The sequence below is a fragment of the Pseudorasbora parva genome, chromosome 2 (genome assembly GCF_024679245.1).
Source record: "Pseudorasbora parva isolate DD20220531a chromosome 2, ASM2467924v1, whole genome shotgun sequence".
NCBI lineage: Eukaryota > Metazoa > Chordata > Actinopteri > Cypriniformes > Gobionidae > Pseudorasbora > Pseudorasbora parva.
In genome coordinates, this window is record NC_090173.1 from 55,012,116 (window position 1) to 55,033,095 (window position 20,980).

Genomic DNA, 20,980 nt, shown 5'->3' on the forward strand with positions numbered 1-20,980 from the left:
CTCGTTAATAATAAACCGATTTTGTTATGAAGTATTTGCATCTCAACTGACAAAAAAAAAAGAAAAAAAAAAGCAAATTAATTAAAACAAGTAAGAAACAGAACACGGAATTAATTAAAACGAACACATTTAAACGACATAGGACATAATAGACTCTGATATGGAGGTGAGACTTTTATTTTGAAACATGAAGGATGCATATGATGTGTGACTTCACAGGGTGTCAGTTTGAAACCGTTTGGGAGCGTAAAATAGCAACAAGTGCACAATCACAGCCACAGACAACACTACAAGAAGACATTATTATGATTGTTCATATGGGTTTTGTGCTCGACAAGTACTGACACGTATTTGCGTATACATTAGCACTCTATATTAACATATCACAGAAGTCAAAAACAGAAGCAGCGCTTCTCAATATTTGTGAGTGAGTTCTGCTAACTGGTGAGTTCATATAAAATATGTACACTAACTACAACGAATGCTAATTATGTATTCATACGAATTTTAAAAACGTGTCACTGAACTGTATTTCTGTTGGCTGACAAATCATGATATCTGTCAATTGTGTCTGTCTATTATATAACGTTATTATATAGTCTGTGCTATGATGATGACCTAAAACTGCATTACTTCTGAAGTGAACACTAAAGTGCAGGAGGTTTTCATTTGTCAGGAGCAACATGAGTGACCAAGACTGCTTCGGTATTCTGGACTCTGAGTTTGATCATTACCTGGTAGACATGAAGCCGTATGTGCTTAAACTGACACACAAGACAGGTGAGAATACACACACACACACACACACACACACACACACACACACACACACACACACACACACACACACACACACACACAGTTTTTGTGACATATGGGGACATTCCTTAGGCATAATGGTTTTTATACTGTACAAACCGTATTTTCTATTTACACTGCCCCTGCCCCTAAACCTACCCATCACAGGAAACATTCTGCATTTTTACGTACATATGTTGTATATATATATATATATATATATATATATATATATATATATATATATATATATATATATATATATATATATATATATATACAACATATGTACATAAAATGCAGAATGTTTCCTGTATATATATATATATATATATATATATACAGCTTATTTTAATGTATCATGCAGCAAGAATGTTGGCAGATCAGTATTATAGTTTATATTTCACCCTCTCCTTGTAATACCTATGTTATACCCATGTCATTATACACATTTGTGTCCTAATATGTCACAAAAACATGCCCACACACACACACACACACACACACACACACACACACACACACACACACACACACACTGGTGTCAAAAGTTGAGACACAAAAAATACTATAAAGACAGTAATATTGTGAAATATGTCTAAAATGTAAAACAGTTGTTTTCTATGTGAATATATAGTAAAATTTTAATTATTTCTGTGATCAAAGCTGTATTTTCACAATCATTACTCCAGTCTTCAGTCACATGACCCTTCAGAAACCCAGTTAAATAAATGTATCAATTATGCTTTTAATTTCTTTAAGTTCTTTGCTTTGATTGGTAGTACAATGTTTCGAAAGCTCTCTACTTCAGATAAATGCTGTTCTTTTGAACTTTCTTTTCATCAAAGAATCCTAAATTGTTTTGCTCAACTGTTTTCAACACTCATAATAATCATAAATGTTTCTTAAGCAGAAAATCATCGTATGAGAATGAGTTGTGAAGGATCATGTGACACTGAAGACTGGAGTAATGATGATTCATTCAGTTTTGATCACAGGAATAAATGACATGTTATAATATAATCACATAGAAAATATTTATTGTACATTTTAATAATATCTCACAATATAACAGCTTTTTGTATTTTCAATCAAATAAACACAGCCTTAGTGGGCTGAAAGGCAGTGTATATACATATAATATTTTTTTACAAAAGAAGTACATTTGTCCATCAGAGCGTCAGCGCTGTGCGCTGTGGATTAAAAAGCTGTGTGATCCTGTGACTTGTGGCTCTGGACTGACTGGTAGGAAGAATCGTAACATGTACGCCCGGCTTCTTCTGCACATGCTCAGAAAGGGAGTTTTAGAGGGTCCCTTTACCCACAAACCTGAAGAGGGCGGCCTCAAGACTCTACCCACGTACATGGTAAATGCTGCAGTGACATTTTAGCTTTCATCTTGATGCGTGTCTTTACCTGGACTTGTATAATAAGGCAACACGAACGTGGTGATTATTGAGCTTTGTTTTCCTATAGTCCATCTATTTTGACGAGCCGTTGTTGGGACGCTCGGAGCAGGAGCAGGGATCTGCAGCGCTGCCGGACTGGGTGTCTGGTGAGTTGGGTCAGGCTGATGGCACATGGTCCACCTCACCCCTCTCAAACACACACAGGTATGACACTGATTCCACCTCCTGTCGGTCTTGACTGCTGTTGAAATGCAATATGATTTATTAAGTGTGTGATTGAGAATTAGGCTCCAGCATTCCCACGATCCTGCATAGGACAAGCAGTTGAATGGATAAATAGTGAGTACCGTCATACTGTATTTCACCCCAAAATCAAAAATAATTTAGAGAAGATATTTTGTAGTTAGACAACAAAGCCTATTTTAGGACAAACAGGCCTTAGATTCACAGGACTGAGTAATTAATATTCATATGTTTATAAAATAAAAACACTCAAAAGTTCATCCTGAAACACTAATGTGATTTTATTTCAAATAATTGTTTTTATTTTTTTCAAAAAATTCAGCTTTGATCACGGGATATAAATGACATTTTAAAACATATTACAATAGATATCAGCTATTTTAAATTGTAATTATATTTCACAATATTAAGGTTTTGACTGTAATTTTGCGACTATATTTTGAGTCAAGCCACCTTCATTTATATAGCGCAGGTCCACCATCTGATCTGGATACGGCGCGGATCCGGCTGACTACTGTAAACCTCGGGATAAACAGAGAGACTAACATTAGCATAGATGCCATTCTTCTTAATATATAAATATATTTAAATATTTTTGAAACATTAAACATTTCAGGGATGCGTTGGTCATGTCCAGGCGCAGGTCCACCATCTGATCTGGATACGGCCCGGATCCGGCCGACTGCAGTAAAACTCAGGATAAACAGAGAGAATAACATTAGCGTAGATGTCTCTTCTTATGATGCAACGAGTACATCAGGTGTTATGGGAAGTGTTCCCTGTTCTGGATGATGTAGTTAATGAAGCCTAAACAATCAGTTAAAGGTCACCTATTATGCAAAATCCACTTTTACAAGGTTTGGATATAAATGTGTGCTGACAGTGTGTGAACACAACCAGCCTACAATGATAAAAATCTACCCACTTCTTGTTTTTTAATCCCCATTAAACCAAAGCAGTCTCATCAGACAATCCGGTTTGATTCTCTGAGGAATGTGACGTCACATTCGCCCACGGCCGCTGACGGACAGCCCTGCGTTACCATAGTTTCCGAAAACAACAGGCCAATCAGAAGAGAAGCTCATGAATATTGCTAATGGTACTTATACTGCAAAAATATATTCTTAAGGACATCAAAACCTAAAATAAAACTCCAGAAAGGTGTACAATATGAGACCTTTAACTGATTTGAATAATAGAAATTGATCATGTTTATGCAAGGTTAAAGAGATGTTTTTTAGTCTTTAGACTGACAGAGTGTGTCTGCTTCCCGAACAATGCTAGGAAGACAATTCCAGAGTTTAAGTGCTAAATAGGAAAAGGATCGACCGCCTGCAGTTGATTTAGATATTCTAGGTATTATAACTGGCCAGAGTTTTGAGACCGCAATAGACGTGATGGAGTATAATGCGTTAAGAGCTTGCTTAAGTACTGGGGAGCTAAACCATTCAATGCTTTGTAAGTAATAAGCAAGATTTTAAAATGTATGTGATGTTTAATAGGGAGCCAGTGTAGTGTTGACAGAACTGGACTAATATGATCATACTTCCTGGTTCTAGTAAGAACTCGATCTGCTGCGTTTTGGACCAGCTGGAGTAGGGGTGTCCATGGTTAACCGATTGACCGATTAACCGTTAAAAATTGCGTAACCGAGTGAAACATTTTGCTCGGTTAAGTGGTGTCAATGACGTGCCTTGAATTTAGTTGTAATATATTTTTTCACCCCTAGAGACCACCAGAGCGCTCCCAGACATTTGTAATATCCACAAGAAGAAGTCATGAGCAGCTTTCTAAGCGGGCAAAGAAAGCGGGCAAAGAAAGCGTGCGGGAGCACTTTAAAAATGAGAGTGACGGGGCAAAATGCAAGTATTGCAATGCAGTGCTTACCGCATTTTACAGGCTATAAGTCGCTCCGGAGTATAAGTCGCATCAGTCAAAAAATGCGTCATGAAGAGGAAAATAACATAAGTCGCACTGGACTATAAGTCGCATTAGGGCAGAAGCAGAGCGGGAGCCACGCGCGCTGTGCATAATGGAGCAGAAGAAAGAAAGTTTGAAGTGAGAAACTTGTGAATGACTAGAGAAAAGCAGAGGTTACTTTAACTGTAATGAAGAAAACAAAAAAATCGCTGACTGAAAGCAAGATGGCCAGAGCTGAAGGGACGAGTCCACAGATGCTTGAACTCTGCCGGGAGAGGCTCAGCCGTGCGAGTCAAACGCTGTGAATCATTCTCGGGCTCGGCTGCATATTTTACTACATGCCCTAATCATGCAGGCACCCTCGCGGCCACTTGCGTTGCTCGTGAACTGGAGCGCATCTCATCCTAATTTAACGAAACTCAGCGTACGCCTCACAGACATGAAATATATCTTAAGAAAGCTTGAAATGTCTTTTAACAATTTAAAACGAAAAGAAATAGGCTACTTTCTGATTATGTAATCCATGATGTGCATTTCTCTCTATAGGCGCGTTCACTACGGAGATGGCGGTCGTCAAATTAATAAACTAAAAATAACCCTGACGCACACTATGGTTAACCGAGTATTAACCGCTAAGGGCCTCGGTTAACGGTTAATGAAAAACTTGAAATAGTGCAGCCCTAAGCTGGAGTTTGTTTATTAAGCGAGCAGGGCAACCACCCAGTAGAGCTTTTCAATAATCTAGCCTTGAGCTCATGAACGCATGCACTAACTGTTCAGCATTTTGCATTGAGAGCATGTGCCGTAATTGACCCTTCCCTAAGCCACACCCGAAAACCGCCACCGGCCAATCGTGGCTTAGCAACCGTAACTAGTCGCGGAAGGTCTGTCAAGCTTTCGAGCGAGGGAAACATGCCGATGCGAACCTGTGCGTATGGATTGTGCAAATTGGATGCCTATCCTAAAAGTTTGGACGCAGGGTGTAATTTTTGTCCTTCCCCAAACATAAAACTGAAGGTAAGAAATGCCAGGCGTGAATCAAGCAGTGTGTGAGAGACCTCGTTCACAACTAACGTTAAATATCGACAGGATTAACAAAAACACCTAAGTTTGCTTCAAGGAACTGAAAAAACATGAGGATTTGACTGATTCAAAGTATTACATATGATGCAGTATATAGACTATAAAAAGGCTTTATTTATTAATTTTATATATCGTTTATAGTTTGTTTAGACAAAATGTGTGCAAATTAAGACCATCATATAAGGATTGTTGTTTATAATATTAATAAAACCCATCATGTTTGAGAGAGTGACTTTCTGTTATAAGGTTTTAGTAACTGTGTGGTTTTTGATGAGTGGCTCAGATCAATATCTCTGGCTAGTGCCAGGTCCAAAGAGTAGATTATAGACACACGACACGTGAGCAGTAGTCCGGCGCGATAAATTTACCGGTAAGCCGGAGAATCATTGCAAAATTTTCAGGCTAATGTCTTGTGTTTATTCCACAAGATTTATTGATAAGCTGTTTGATTTATAATTATTTGATTATTTTCTCATTTTACTCACCCTGTTGTGCATGAACATACGTATGAAGCGGCTGCTGATTGCACTGAGACTAGGCTTTAGCTTCAATTTTAATGAAATTATTCTCTAATCGGTTGCATATGTCGCGGATATATCCTGCGAATGCATACTGCAGTCCGTTTTTTCTTGTTCTCTCAGATATTTCACCTGTTCACCAATAATGACTAATTATCTACTCGGAAATGTCTGACACCGGCGCATACATACTGTAATAGACGTGCCAGAAGTGAAAGCTTGACAGGCGTAGCAACAATAACTAAGGGGGGCGGGGCTTAGCGAAGGGTCAATTTAGATATATTTTTAAGATGGTAGAATCAGTTTTACAGATGCTAGAAACGTGGCTTTCAAATGAGAGATTGGTATCAAAGAGCACACCCAGGTTCCTCACAGAGTTTACTTTTTTTGTTGCTATATTACTGTATTTATACCCTTTTTATTGTCAATTAAAATTTAAAAACATGTAATACCCTTAATTAACTGTCTACAACTATCTTTAATTTATGTGATGCAAAGTACGAATAAAAAAAAACAAAAAACAAAAACAGAAATAATATATATAGTTTTAATTCTTTGTATTCTGTAGGTAATTTAAGTCTAGATTTAGATGTAAAAAATATTCTAAAAGAACACAAATGGTTTTAAGCCTAATTATATTATAAGCCTTTATGGAAGTTTGTTTTTGCCACAGAATAAAAAAATAAAATAAGGTAACACTTTAGTGTGGGGAACACATATTCACTATTAACTACGACTTTTGCCTCAATAAACTCCTAATTTACTGCTTATTAATAGTTAGTAAGGTAGTTTTTGTAGCGTTTAAGTTTAGGTATTGGGTAGGATTAATCAGAATCAGAATCAGAAAGAGCTTTATTGCCAAGTGTGCTTTCACACACAAGGAATTTTTTTTGGTGCTGAAGCTTCCAGTGCACATAAACAATACAATACAACACGGTAATAAAAAATTCTAAGAATAAAAATATGAAGAAAAATATGAACAGTATAAGGTCACGGTTACGTTTAGTCAGAAGACGTAGATTATGAGCATTTACAGTATTTGGGTGGAGAGAATAAATATAAATAATAAATAATATAAGTAATATAAGTAATCACCTGAGTTTAGGAGATATTGCACTAAAAAGTGGGAATAATTGCACTTACAGGCATTTGCCTTGGAGGGGGGGGGGGGGGGGGGGGGTCTTAACTGTTCAAGAGGGAAATGGCCTGTGGGAAGAAACTGTTCCTATGCCTAGATCTTCTAGTGGCCAGTGATCGGAGTCGCCGTCGTTGACGGTAACAGTTCAAACAAGAGGTGTCCGGGGTGAGTGGAGTCTGTGATGATTTTACCCGCTCTCTTCCTCACTCTGGAAGAGTACAGGTCCTGGAGGGTTGGCAGTTTGGCACCAATAATCCTCTCTGCAGTCCGGATGGTACGTTGCAGTCTCCTGATGTCTGATTTGGTAGCTGAACCAAACCAGACAGTGATGGAGGTGCATATAACCGACTCAATGACAGCTGAGTAGAACTGAATCAGCAGGTCCTGTGGCAGGTTGAACTTCCTCAGCTGACGAAGGAAGTACAGTCTCTGCTGAGCCTTTTTCACATTGGAGTCAATGTGATTGTCCCACTTCAGGTCCTGAGAGATGGTAGTTCCCAGGAACCTGAATGACTCCACTGCGTCCACAGTGCTGTTCATGATGGTGAGTGGGGGGAGTGCTGGGATGTTCCTCCTGAAGTCCACTATCATCTCCACCGTTTTGAGCGCATTCAGCTCAAGGTTGTTATAACTGCACCAGACAGCCAGCTGTTCAACCTTCAGTCTGTAAGCAGACTCGTCACCGTTCTGGATAAGGCAGATGACAGTGGTGTCATCTGCAAATTTCAGAAGCTTGACAGAGGAGTCTTTAGAAGTCCAGTCATTGGTGTACAGGGAGAAGAGCAGTGGGGAGAGAACGCACCCCTGGGGGGCACCAGTGCTGATTGTAAGAGTGCTGGATGTGAGTTTACCCAGTCTCACTCGCTGCTGCCGGTCTGTCAGGAAGCTAGAGATCCATTGACAGATTGAGGATGGTATGGAGAGCTGGGTCAGTTTGGCTGTGAGGAGATCAGGCATGATGGTATTAAAGGCCGAACTGAAGTCCACAAATAGGATCCTTGCATAGGTCCCAGGTCTGTCGAGATGTTGCAGGATATAATGCAGTCCAATGTTGACTGCATCATCCACAGACCTGTTTGCTCTGTAGGCAAATTGAAGAGGATCCAGCAAGGGTCCAGTGATGTCCTTTAGGTGGGCCAATACCAGTCTTTCAAATGACTTCATGACGTGAGAGCAACAGGTCTGTAGTCATTTAGTCCAGTGATTTTGGTTTTTTTTGGGGACGGGAATGATAGTGGAGCGTTTGAAGCAGCTGGGAACTTCACACTGCTCCAATGATCTGTTGAAGATCTGCGTGAAGACTGGGGCCAGTTGGTCAGCGCAGGCTTTCAAACAAGCAGATGAGATGCTGTCTGGGCCTGAAGCTTTCTTGGTCTTCTGTTTTTTGAAGACTCGGCTCACGTCCTCCACACAGACCTTAAGCTCAGGTTGGATGGCAGGAGGGGGGAGAAGAGGGGGTGCAGGAGGTGATGGGATGTAGAGTAAGGGGATGTAGAGTAAGGTCATGCAGAATAAGGCATTAATATGTGCTTTATAAGTAAGGGATAATGTACACCCAGCCGGTTGTTATTGCAGAATAAACCCCGACAGAGGTCTTGCATCACTCTGAAGGGGTTTATTCTGCGATAAAAACCGGCTGGGTGTACATTATCCCGCTTATTACACGGCTACTCAAATAAATAATTATTAAACACAAAATATTGTCTCGAGATTAAATATTTTATTAGCTCTTACACAAAGCTTCTGCGAAGGAAAACAGTTCCAACCTGCTTTAAGCCTTTATCTATTGCTGAAGATTTGCCATATGCCCTTGCTAAATGTTGAAAATGAATGCTGAAAGGGTTAGTTCACCCAAAAATGAAACCAAGCCTATGATTTACTCACCCTCAAGTTATCGTAGGTGTATATGGCATTCTTCTTTCAGACAAATACAATCGGAGTTATATTTAAAAAGTCCAGGCTAACGTTAATCCCAGCAGTAGTTGTAGTTGTGTTTGAAGTCCATAAAAAAATGCAGCTGTCCGTCAAATAACGTGCTCCACACGACTCCGATGGGTTAATAGAGCCTTCTAATTCGAATCGACGAGTTTGTGTAAGAAAAAGATCTATATTAAAAACGTTATAAAGGAAACCTGCCTTGAAGTCTTCCATTGTAACCCACGACTGTTTAAGCCACAAGATGGCGCCAGCGTTAAGCATAGAAGTAATACCGGTCAAGATAACTTGTAGTACCCGGATGAGCGGTTGTTATCTGGAAATAACATACCGCTGGAATGCGCGATTGACCAATCAGAATCAAGTATTTCACAGAGCCGTGTAATAAGTACTAATAAACAGCCAATATCCTAGTAATATGCATGCTAATAAGCAACTAGTTAATAGTTAATAACTGAACCTTAAAATAAAGTGTTAAAAAAGATAATTGCAACCTTTTATCTTACAATTATGAGTTTATATCTCACTATTCTGACTTAATAACTCACAGTTGTGAGAAAAAAAAGAGATGTTATTTTGTCGTGTTGCTCTTGGTGTGAAAAGGTCTTGAAACCTCAACTATGCCAGGCAAAATCACTGCCGAAGACGCATGCATGTGTTTAGCCACACGAGGCCTGTGTTGTTCATGACTCAAAGAGCCCATTGACCCTCCGAGCTGAAGATTAAACTGTTTTTTCTGAAATCAGAGCTCTCACAATCGGAGCAGTCAGCAGATAGAGGAAGCCTGGACTTGTGCTTCAGTGCTCCATTTGGAGAAGACCATTAAAGGCATTTAGATCACAGACTCAAGTCCTGCTGGAGAAAATTGCAGCCGTGTCTTTTATGTGTCGCTCTCATTTAGATCAGATTAAAGCGTCGAGCTCTCGGCTCTTCTCTGATGTGGCTGTGTTTGCTTTCAGTCAGTCAGGTGGTGATATAACAGCTCTTCTGCTTTTGTGGTTTTCATGGGAACTTTTGTTTTTTTTTGTCTTTAGCCCGTTGCTATTGAACACTGTTTGAAGTTTTAATGTTTTTGCATGCAATCATTATATCTAACTGTTACATATGAAACACACATGGTGGTTTTCTGGAGGGGGTGTCTAAACCATTTTAGACACTTTATTTCAGCCTGGATATGGCCATTTCAGATGGTTGATGCAAAATGATATATGAAAATGTTAAATTAGATGATTATAACAAAAACAAGAACAAGTCTGAGTCATATTTCACCTTAACCAAAAGGAAGGAAAATAAAACAAAATGAATTTTCCCTCTTAGGACCATTAAGATGAGACACTTCAGGTGAAATCTTTTTAGAAATCTCCACTTCAGTAGCACTTACTTACGCTTACATAAGTTTTTATTCGCCAATGCTTTATTCCTTCTGAACGTTGAGGGGGTTGTTCATACATCATTATTCCAAAAAATGTCTTTTTATTATTATTTATTTGTTAAAAAGACATAAAAATTGCCTCTGTAAAAACCTTTAGCTGTGATACTGTATGTCAGTAGAATTAAATGTTTAATTAGTGCATTTTTAATGAGATAATACCTTATTTGCATATTTAACATAACACTTCAGAAGCTTGTAATACTTAATGCACTGTGATAAATCAAGTGGGGAAGAGTGGTGATATCTTTTAGTTAACACTTTGACTCCATTCTCCAGTAGTGTCTAAAACATTTTTGCACCACTATTATTTCCATGACAATGAGCAAATGCCTGATCTGTGTGTGTGTGTGTGTGTGTGTGTGTGTGTGTGTGTGTGTGTGTATACGCAGATCAGGCATAACATTATGACAGGTGAAGTGAATAACACTGATGATCTCTTCATCACAGCTCCTGTTAGTGGGTGGGATATATTAGGCAGCAAGTGAACATTTTGTCCTCAAAGTTGATGTGTTAGAAGCAGGAAAAATGGGCAAGCGTAAGGATTTGAGTGAGTTTGACAAGGGCCATTGTACTAGCTAGATGACCAAAATCTCCAAAACTGCAGCTCTTGTGGGCTGTTCCCGGTCTGCAGTGGTCAGTCTCTATCAAAAATGCTCCAAGGAAGGAACAGCGGAGAACCGGCCACAGGGTCATGGGCGGCCGAGGCTCATTGATGCACGTGCGGAGTGAAGGCTGCGCCGTGTGGTCCGATCAAACAGACGAGCTACTGGAGCTCAAACTGCTCAAGAAGTTAATGCTGGTTCTGATTGAAAGGTGTCAGAATACACAGAGCATCACAGTTTGTTGTGTATGGGGCGGCATAGCTGCAGACCAGTCAGGGCGCCCATGCTGACCCCTGACCCCGCAGAAAGCACCAACAGTGGCACGTGAGCATCACAACTGGATCACGGAGCAATGGAAGAAGGTGGCCTGGTCTTAGGAATCAGGTTTTCTTTTACATCTCATGGATGGCCGGGTGTGTGTGTGTTGCTTACCTGGGGAACACATGGCCCCAGGATGCACTATGGGAAGAAGGCGAGTCGGCAGAGGCAGTGTGATGCTTTGGGCAATGTTCTGCTGGGAAACCTTGGGTCCTCCATCCATGTGGATGTTACTGTGACACGCACCACCTACCTAAGCATTGTTGCAGACCATGTGCACCCTTTCATGGAAACGGTATTCCCTGGTGGCTGTGGCTCTTTCAGCAGATAATGCTCCTGCCACAAAGCAAAAATGGTTCAGGAACGGTTTGAGGAGCACAACAATGAGCTTAAGGTGTTGACTTGGCCTCCAAATTCCCCAAATCTCAATCCAATCGAGCATCTGTGGGATGTTCTGAACAAACAAGTCCGATCCATGGAGGCCCCACCTCACAACTTACAGAACTTAAATGATCTGTTGCTAACATCTTGGTGCCATATAGCACAGCACACCTTCAGAGGGTCTAGTGGAGTCTATGGCTCAGGGCTGATTTGGCAGCAAAATGGGGACCAACACAATATTACATCATAATGTATGGCTGATCGGTGTAATTTCTATGTTTTTTTTTCTTACATTATGTAAATTAGCTTGTGAAATGTCTTTAATTGTCATAAAATAATGGCAATTACACAACACTCAAAATAAAGCTTTCAAAAGGAGGTTTTCGCCATAAAAGAACCATTATTGCTTCTCCAAAGAACCATTATTTTCATAGTTTGAAGAACATTTTAATAATCTCAATAACCTTTTTTCAAAAAACCTCTTGTTGAATAGGAAGGCTATGAATGTTTATAGTACAGTATTTTCAGAGTGTTGACAGCTCCATGTTTGTCCACCTGATGGCGTTCTTTACTTAAATTTGTCTCTTGAAACATATCAGCTGAGTTTAGAGAGGCTTAAACACATGTGTGTAAAACAGATCTGAGAGCACTAAGAGATGTTCTCAGAAATGTCTGTTGATGTGTGTTCAGTGCCTTGTTTTGTTTTGCAGTTTTATTTGTTAATGTATGAACTGTAGATCGTTTGCTGAGGCACGCTTCACTATTATTGTTGCTCATGCATAAATCCTGCAGTGCCTAGCAGTGTCTTAGCGACTCCTCACCCTCAGTGCTTCTCAACCACAGGCCACCACAGGCTTCACAGTGGCTGCAGGATGACTTAAAAGTATTTCAATTTCTATTATTAATACATTTAAAAACAACAACACATGAAATTAAAATCAATATGTAATTATTTTTTACTTCTCAATAGCTTGAAACTTCTGGAATCACGAAATGAAATGGTGAAAATAGCAGCGTTGTTATTTGATTGGAGCACAAAAACAGAAAATATTATAACCTATTTGGGGTTATTATAACTATTAAAACCTATTTCAGCCTTCAAATATTGTACTGGACATTGAGGGGCCTTCGAGTCGAAATGATTGAAAACCAATGGCAGCCTTAATATAGTGGTATAATGGAAAAACTAAAATATCTGGAAACTAAAAACCCATGGTAGACCAAAAGAATTCACCCAAATATTACAGCAAAAATAATAATAATCTAATTTAATGATATTGCTGAAATGTTGATGCATTGCAGCATGTATACATGATGTAGTGGTTACTGTTATAAGAATATTATTTTGCTTTTTTATGGCTTTTTTGTTGTTTTGTCATTATTATAAGTTATTTGTTGAGTTGTGAATTGTGATGTCAAGAGCTCATCTTTCTGCATTTTTTGGTTGTCACCATTCTTGAAGTTTGGGTGTCAAGTGTCAATGTAAATTAAGTTATTGGCTGAAATGTGACATTTTGCATTCAGTCCGCATTTAGAACAAATGTAAATTTAGCAAAGCAAACTTAGGACAATTTTAAGATAGTAGTCAAGATCTGAAGCCATCAGGTTGCGTCACATTTTTTAAAGAGTTTTCTCAGCAATTCCTAGTTTTTAATACAAGTCAGCTTAATTTATATAGCTCTTTTTACATTATGGATTGTTTCAAAGCAGCTTCACAGTGATAACAGGAAACTAATGGAAGAGTTTTGGCTGTACTAGCCTGACAGGCCAGACCCACATCAAGATGTTTGGTCTGGAAACTCACCATTGACAGCTCAATCTGAGGGGCGGATTAACGGTTGTCTTTCGAACTCCCTCTGCACAGCGTATACGCAATTTGATAGCGCTACAACCAACCAGAGCTAGTTGAAAGATTAAACTTTTGCCGTATCCGGTCGGCAAAACTCAGAACACATCTTCCCTTCTTAAGAATGACTTCAGTGCCGTTCTTTGTTCTTTTCTCAGAGAAAAGCTTAACTCCAAGTCTTCCAGAGTCGCGGTCTAAGCTGATTCGAAAGGCCGCCGCCGTTCACCAGTTTCTATGTTTACTAGAAGCACGCAAAGGCAACTCGGCCGTCATTATGTTAAGCCCCACCCACCGACTCGGGATTGGCCCGACCAGAGTTTGGCGTTTACAGTATAACTGTATTGAGAGTTGCTAGACGACACTCACGGCAGATTAGGTTTGCTGCCGCTAGGGTGCGTCTAGATTTCTAGGCTTTGGCTGAACAGCAGCTCTAAAAAAAAGTTATTGTCTAGCTAAAGTAAGTTTTTGATTTGATTCATTTCTGTTGTAAATAATCATGAGTTATTTACTTTGGGGCAACTCCTTTACACAACACCATTTTCAACTAAATAAAAAAACTTAAAGGGTTAGTTCACCCAAAAATGAAATAGATGTCATTAACTCCTCTCCCTAATGTCGTTCCTCACCCGTAAGACCTCCGTTCATCTTCAGACACAGTTTAAGATATTTTATATTTAGTCCAAGAGCATGATTCGGGTCGCCAATGTCACGTGATTTCAGCAGTTTGGCAGTTTGACGCGAACAGAACTGCTGAAATCAAGTGACATTGGTGACCCGAATCATTGATCGATTCCCTGATTCATTAACCGTTTGATTCTTTTTGGAGGCACATGAAGGAGGAAGACAATGCTGAATAAAATCGTAGTTTTTGTTATTTTTGGACCAAAATGTATTTTTGATGCTTCAAGAGACTCTAATTAACCCACTGATGTCCCATATGGACTACTGCGATGATGTTTTTATTCCCTTTCTGGACATGGACAGTATAGTGTGCATACACTTAGATACGCTCTCAGACTAAATATAAAATATCTTAAACTGTGTCTGAAGATGAACGGAGGTCTTACGGGTGTGGAACGACATTAGGGGGAGGAGTTAATGACATAAATTTCATTTTTGGGTGAACTAACCCTTTAAGTTCTGGCTGTTCATTTGCATCATGGCAACAGTGTTTGGTGGCTTGAGAACCCAAACTTTGAAATAGGTTTTGAAATAGTTTAGAAACGAGACCGTAATCATCTTTGTGTTAACTTCCAAAAACGTGAATCTGTGAGAACGGTGATGGCATGCACGTAAGCATTACGTGTTTAGTCTGTAGGCAAGCACATTGAATACATGTGTGCGCACGTGCATCGTTTCTCTTTTCAAAATGACCGCCAAGTTACTTGTCTGGCATGCATAATACAGCGTTTTTAGTTCAGGCAGGACCTCTTTGCGAAATAAAATGTATTGACAATGTTTGGATATGGCAAAAGGCTCCAAGTGCTCGAGCTGAGATACATCCTTGAAACATAAATCCCAAGCCTTCAAATAACCAAAAGTGTCTAAGCATATTTTACTGAAGGAGATACAATGATGATAAAGATTTTCTACACAGAACCCAATTATCAATTATGAAGATGCTAGGAGGTGAAGGGGTGCAAATGTCTGTGTGACAGACCGAGGAACATGAGTTTGAATGAGCTTAAATACTATAGTTGCTTATAGTAGGTGAAGTAATAAATCAGCCGAGGACCAGTCTTAAAGAAAAAAAAATTAGATGACTTACTTTTAAGACTAGTCTTAAGTGGTATATGCAACCGGCCTCTGATCTGGACACGGCCTGGATCTGGCCGACTGCAGTAAACTTCTGGATAAACAGAGAGACTATCAGCGTGGATGCCACTCTTCTTATGATGCAACGAGTACATCAGGTGTTATTTGAAGTGTTCCCGGTTCCGGCTGACCTAGTTAATGCAGCCTAATAATCATTTAGCAATTGATAATGTTTTATGTGTATGCCATAGTAAAGAGACGTGTTTTTAGTCTAGATTTAAACTGACAGAGTGTGTCTGCTTCCCAAACAATGCTAGGAAGACTATTCCACAGTTTAGGTGCTAAATAGGAAAAGGATCGACCGCCTGCAGTTGATTTAGATATTCTAGGTATTATCAACTGGCCAGAGTTTTGAGACCGCAATAGACGTGAAGGAGTATAATGTGTTAAGAGCTCGCTTAAGTACCGGGGAGCTAAACTATTTAGTGCTTTGCAAGTAATAAGCAAGATTTTAAAATGTATGGGATGTTTAATAGGGAGCCAGTGCAGTGTTGACAAAACTGGGCTAATATGATCATACTTCCTGGTTCTAGTAAGAACTCGAGCTGCTGCGTTTTGGATCAGTTGGAGTTTGTTTATTAAGCGAGCAGGGCAGCCACCCAGTAGAGCATTACAATAATCTAGCCTTGAGCTCATGAACGCATGCACTAACTGTTCAGCATTTTGCATTGAGAGCATGTGCCATAAATTTGATATTTTTTAAGATGGAAGAATGCGCTTTTACTGATACGGTTTTTCAGTGTATCAAATACACTAGCACTGAAAACACCTGAGCAACCGCATAGCAACGCCCTGGCAACCTCCTATAACACCCTAGCAGCGCCTTAACGTCTCGTCACATTTAACATCGTTCTGCATATTTTCGCTGGTGAAATCCAATAAGGAGTTCATAGGAGTTCACATGATTTGTAACTGTAAGTACAGGGCGAAAGATTTCCCCATGAAGATTTCCCATCGACTTCACTTGGTAATGCTATTTTATGTGACTTCTTTGTGAGCTGTGCTTCATGTATCGCTAGGCTTTTGACTATACAAAAAGAGTGACATTTTGCCAATGTGACTGCACCTTTAGTAGTAAGTAATGCACTTACTACCAATGACAACATATAAGTAGCTTCCTAACAACACCATAGCATTAGTAACCATCCAGAACTCACATGTTCAGATCATCTAAAGACCTAGTTGCCATAGTTTCCTCATGTGAACCTCCCCGTCTGTCTGTTTGGGTTTTAAATGCTCATTGGAAACATTAGCCAGAGTCTCCAACCGTTGCCAAATGCGACAGCGGCAGCGACAGCCATAAGAGACATCAGATGTGTTCCCGAGTCCAAGGTTTGAGTCAAGTACGCATGAATGCTTTGGCCTTGTGTTTTTAAGTGGTGTGGATGAGGACGTGTCCCTGAGACTGGGGCCGTTCTGAGCAGCTGCAGGTCAGGGCATGGGCTTTAATCAGGACGCGGGGCAGCAGCACCTCCACGATCTGCCCCCACAGCTCTTTGATCCCTCACTCTCATCTGATTCAATTATCCCCATCCACCTGTTAACGGCCAGGCGCCAATCACAATGGCTGGCCTCATCTGACATCTCAAAGGGAAGGTGTGTGTGTGTGTGTGTGTGTGTGTGTGTGTGTGTGTGTGTAGAATGCATGCAGTCCAGCAGATTTAGCTGCTGTGCCCTTTTAGATCTGTTCTTTGATGTAGTGTGCAAACAGAGCCACACACACATACACTCACCTAAAGGATTATTAGGAACACCATACTAATACTGTGTTTGACCCCCTTTCGCCTTCAGAACTGCCTTAATTCTGCGTGGCATTGATTCAACAAGGTGCTGAACGCATTCTTTAGAAATGTTGGCCCATATTGATAGGATAGCATCTTGCAGTTGATGGAGATTTGTGGGATGCACATCCAGGGCATGAAGCTCCCGTTCCACCACATCCCAAAGATGCTCTATTGGGTTGAGATCTGATGACTGTGGGGGCCATTTTAGTACAGTGAACTCATTGTGATGTTTAAGAAACCAATTTGAAATGGTTAGAGCTTTGTGGCATTGGTGCATTATCCTGCTGGAAGCAGCCATCAGAGGATGGGTACATGGTGGTCATAAAGAGATGGACATGGTCAGAAACAATGCTCGGGTAGGCCGTGGCATTTAAACGATGCCCAATTGGCACTAAGGGGCCTAAAGTGTGTCAAGAAAACATCCCCCACACCATTACACCACCACCACCAGCCTGCACAGTGGTAACAAGGCATGATGGATCCATGCTCTCATTCTGTTTATGCCAAATTCTGACTCTACCATCTGAATGTCTCAACAGAAATCGAGACTCATCAGACCAGGCAACATTTGTCCAGTCTTCAACTGTCCAATTTTGGTGAGCTCAAGCAAATTGTAGCCTGGAGGCCTGCAAATTTGTTGTGGAGATGAGTGGTACTCGGTGGGGTCTTCTGCTGTTGTAGCCCATCCACCTCAAGGTTGTGCGTGTTGTGGCTTCACAAATACTTTGCTGCATACCTCGGTTGTAACGAGTGGTTATTTCAGTTAAAGTTGCTCTTCTATCAGTCTGAATCAGTCGGCCCATTCTCCTCTGACCTCTAGCGTCAACAAGCAACAAGGCAGCATACTGGATGTTTTTTTCCCTTTTCACACCATTCTTTGTAAACCCTAGAAATGGTTGTGCGTGAAAATCCCAGTAACTGAGCAGATTTTGAAATACTCAGACCGGCCCGTCTGGCACCAACAACCATGTCACGCTCAAAATTACTTAAATCACCTTTCACCTTTCACACCCCTAAATGCATTGAAGCAACTGCCATGTGATTGGCTGATTAGAGAATTGCATTAATGAGAAACAGGTGTTGCTAATAATCCTTTTGATGAGTGTGTGTGTGTATATATATATATATATATATATATATATATATATATATATATATAACAAATTCATCACACCTAACATTACAGATTTTCCATAATCTCCATATTAATGTAGATTAATAATGTTTTTCTCAATTTTAGCCAGTAATTATAGCCATTCAGCATTAAAGATAAAGCTATCAAAAGCTAGCAATTTTAACATAATGCTTTAAAAGCAATCTTCACATAAACCCATAAATGTCACATTGACCTGCCCTTCAATATATAAGGGCTATTTTTTTTCTTGGCCCCGTCAGACCTGTTCAGATTTGTGTTTGCCCTATCAAAATGCACAAAAAGTTATTGTTTTCATTGTTGTTGACCCATGTAACCTTGTAAAGTAGGTCTAACAGGTTGGATATAAACAGAAGTTGAATAACGTTATCAAACACTTTACAGTCTTCCCTGCATGAATTATAAATTAAATATAGATTGATCCTTATTAAAGCCCCAAAAGTTATTCAGAACCCGCCTCAAATCATCCTAGGTGGATATGAATTTTATATTGGGAGCTTTATACTGGGAGTGAATGGCGGTCCTGGATATGAAGTCCAAAAAAGTGCATCCATGGTGCAGCAAAGTGATGAGTTTTTGTAAAAAATGTATCCATATTTAAAAGTTTATACAATAAAATATCTGGCAGACAGCCTATGCAAGTCGACTTACGCCAAGTCAAACGAATCAAACAAATACGGCTGGGCAACAAACTCAAGCTCCTTTGACATTTATCTTTAAAAAGCTTGTCTTAGTCTTTGTGACCGGTATTTTGCTTTGCTCTACTCTCTGAGCTTCCGTGATCATCAGTGTGTCAGGTCAGGGTCGGGTCACTCTTTCGCCGTAAATTGATGCGTACGGCCATCTGTTCGAAAGCTAGTTATTTTAGTTTATAAAGTTGAAAATATGCATATTTTTCTTACACAAACACCTTTACACCTTACACAAAGGCCTTTATTAACCCCCCGGAGTCACATGGATTACTGTTACAATGGATGGATGCACTTTTTTTTACTTAAAAAAAGCCTGGAAGCTCAATGAAATTTTTAATATAACTGATTGTGTTCGTCTGAAAGAAGATAGTTATATATACCTAGGATGGCTTGAGTAAATCATAGGATAATTTCGTTTTTTGAGTGAACATTAATGAAAGATCACAGCAACAGGTTTATTAGGCTACTGTCACTTTAAGACCTGTCGCATCCCAAGACTTTACATTTAACTTAGTTTTCATCTAACGGTAAAATGCAAAAGATGAAGAGTGCTGAAAAAGTAATATTGCATTTTAAGGTACTAATTTGATATTTACATGCAAATGGCAACATTCATGACACTAATGACACATTCGATTAGTGAATCATGGTACTGTTGTTTTATTGCACGCTTTAAAGTATGTGCAGCGATGTATGTTTCTGTGCATGTTTGGATCCAGTCATCATTGCGATAAGCACATAAATAATCGTGCATTCAGCTATGTGATTGACAGCAAAAAACTGCAGTGCTTTTAAAACTGCCTTTTGATGTGTATTTTAGGCTAGAGCTTAATAGTAAGTCCAAAAGAAACCATAGAAAAAAAGAGGGTGTATGTGTTCCCAAATTCTTGTCGAGACTTTCATATAGTCATCACATCCTCCCTCTCTTCATCATTTGACTAACGGGGGATTAGTTTAATTAGTTGAGATTTGCGTTAAGCATTCATAATTAGCTCGAGAACACGTTCTTAATTTGCCCATGAAACAAATGTGTCATGGCTGTTGAGATCAGCGACATCTAGTCAGACGCTTCTCAGCCTTTGAAGTTGTCGTTGGTGGCCTCGGCGTAGCTGATCAACGGGAATTATCTGGGCAAAGAAAGAGATCATAAATATCAGTCAACTGGAAATGATATATAATAAATGCCCCCGACAGGCATGAGTGTGTGCCAAGTCTGCAGTTGCTTTATACTAGGAACATGGACCATGTGTTAAAGATGATGCAATGTTTCCATCACATGTATAAGAGAAGCTTTTTTATGAAGAAAAGGCTAAAGTATTTGTGCATGTGGATTTCAGAATAAGGGAGCTAGCATCGATACAGGTTAACATTTGGCTCTTGTTTAAAAATGAGGTGAGAATGATCTGAAATCTCGTTTCTCCTCCACAGGAAGTATTTCAGCGATAAGTCACCAGCTAGACCCTTGTCCTCAAGTCCCGTCAGACACAATATCAAGGATGATGCCAAAATGGTGAGTGTTATGATTTCAACTCATCTCAGCTTGAACTGCCTTCAATAAAACTCTGAAACCAGCCTGACCGCAATAATACAAAGCTATAGACCTCACAGGGTTTTTTTTCTCCACCAATTGACCACACAGAATCACCATGACCTTTCAACCTAACGCACATTCTATATCTTTGGGTTATTACCAGAATTGTTCCCATGTGTCCCAGTTTTTATCAGGTATTTGTGTTCAGACACCTTCCTGTAACGTGAGTTGTTTGCTCAACGTGAACTATCCCCTTCCCACAGTCCTATTAAGCTTCGGGAGTATCCATGTACTTCATTAGGATTGAGCTTTATTGGACATTTCCTTGCTTCTCTTTCCTGAAGAGCCAAAGCTGAACTCAGGAAAGTGAACTTGGAACAAC

At 39.7% G+C, this 20,980-nt stretch overlaps 1 protein-coding gene across 2 annotated transcripts in view; it reads left to right on the plus strand.

Annotated features, from left to right (window-relative positions):
* Positions 1–232: 232 nt before the first annotated feature.
* Positions 233–20,980, plus strand: part of cep112 (centrosomal protein 112) — a 299,282-nt gene continuing 278,534 nt past the window's right edge. For both annotated transcript variants that reach the window (XM_067424733.1, XM_067424741.1), the window contains exons 1-5: positions 233–444; positions 677–780; positions 1,975–2,165; positions 2,275–2,411; positions 20,496–20,577. In XM_067424733.1, the coding sequence (XP_067280834.1) occupies positions 684–780; positions 1,975–2,165; positions 2,275–2,411; positions 20,496–20,577 (507 nt within the window). In that variant the 5' untranslated portion in view covers positions 233–444; positions 677–683. The remainder of the gene's footprint in view (positions 445–676; positions 781–1,974; positions 2,166–2,274; positions 2,412–20,495; positions 20,578–20,980) is intronic.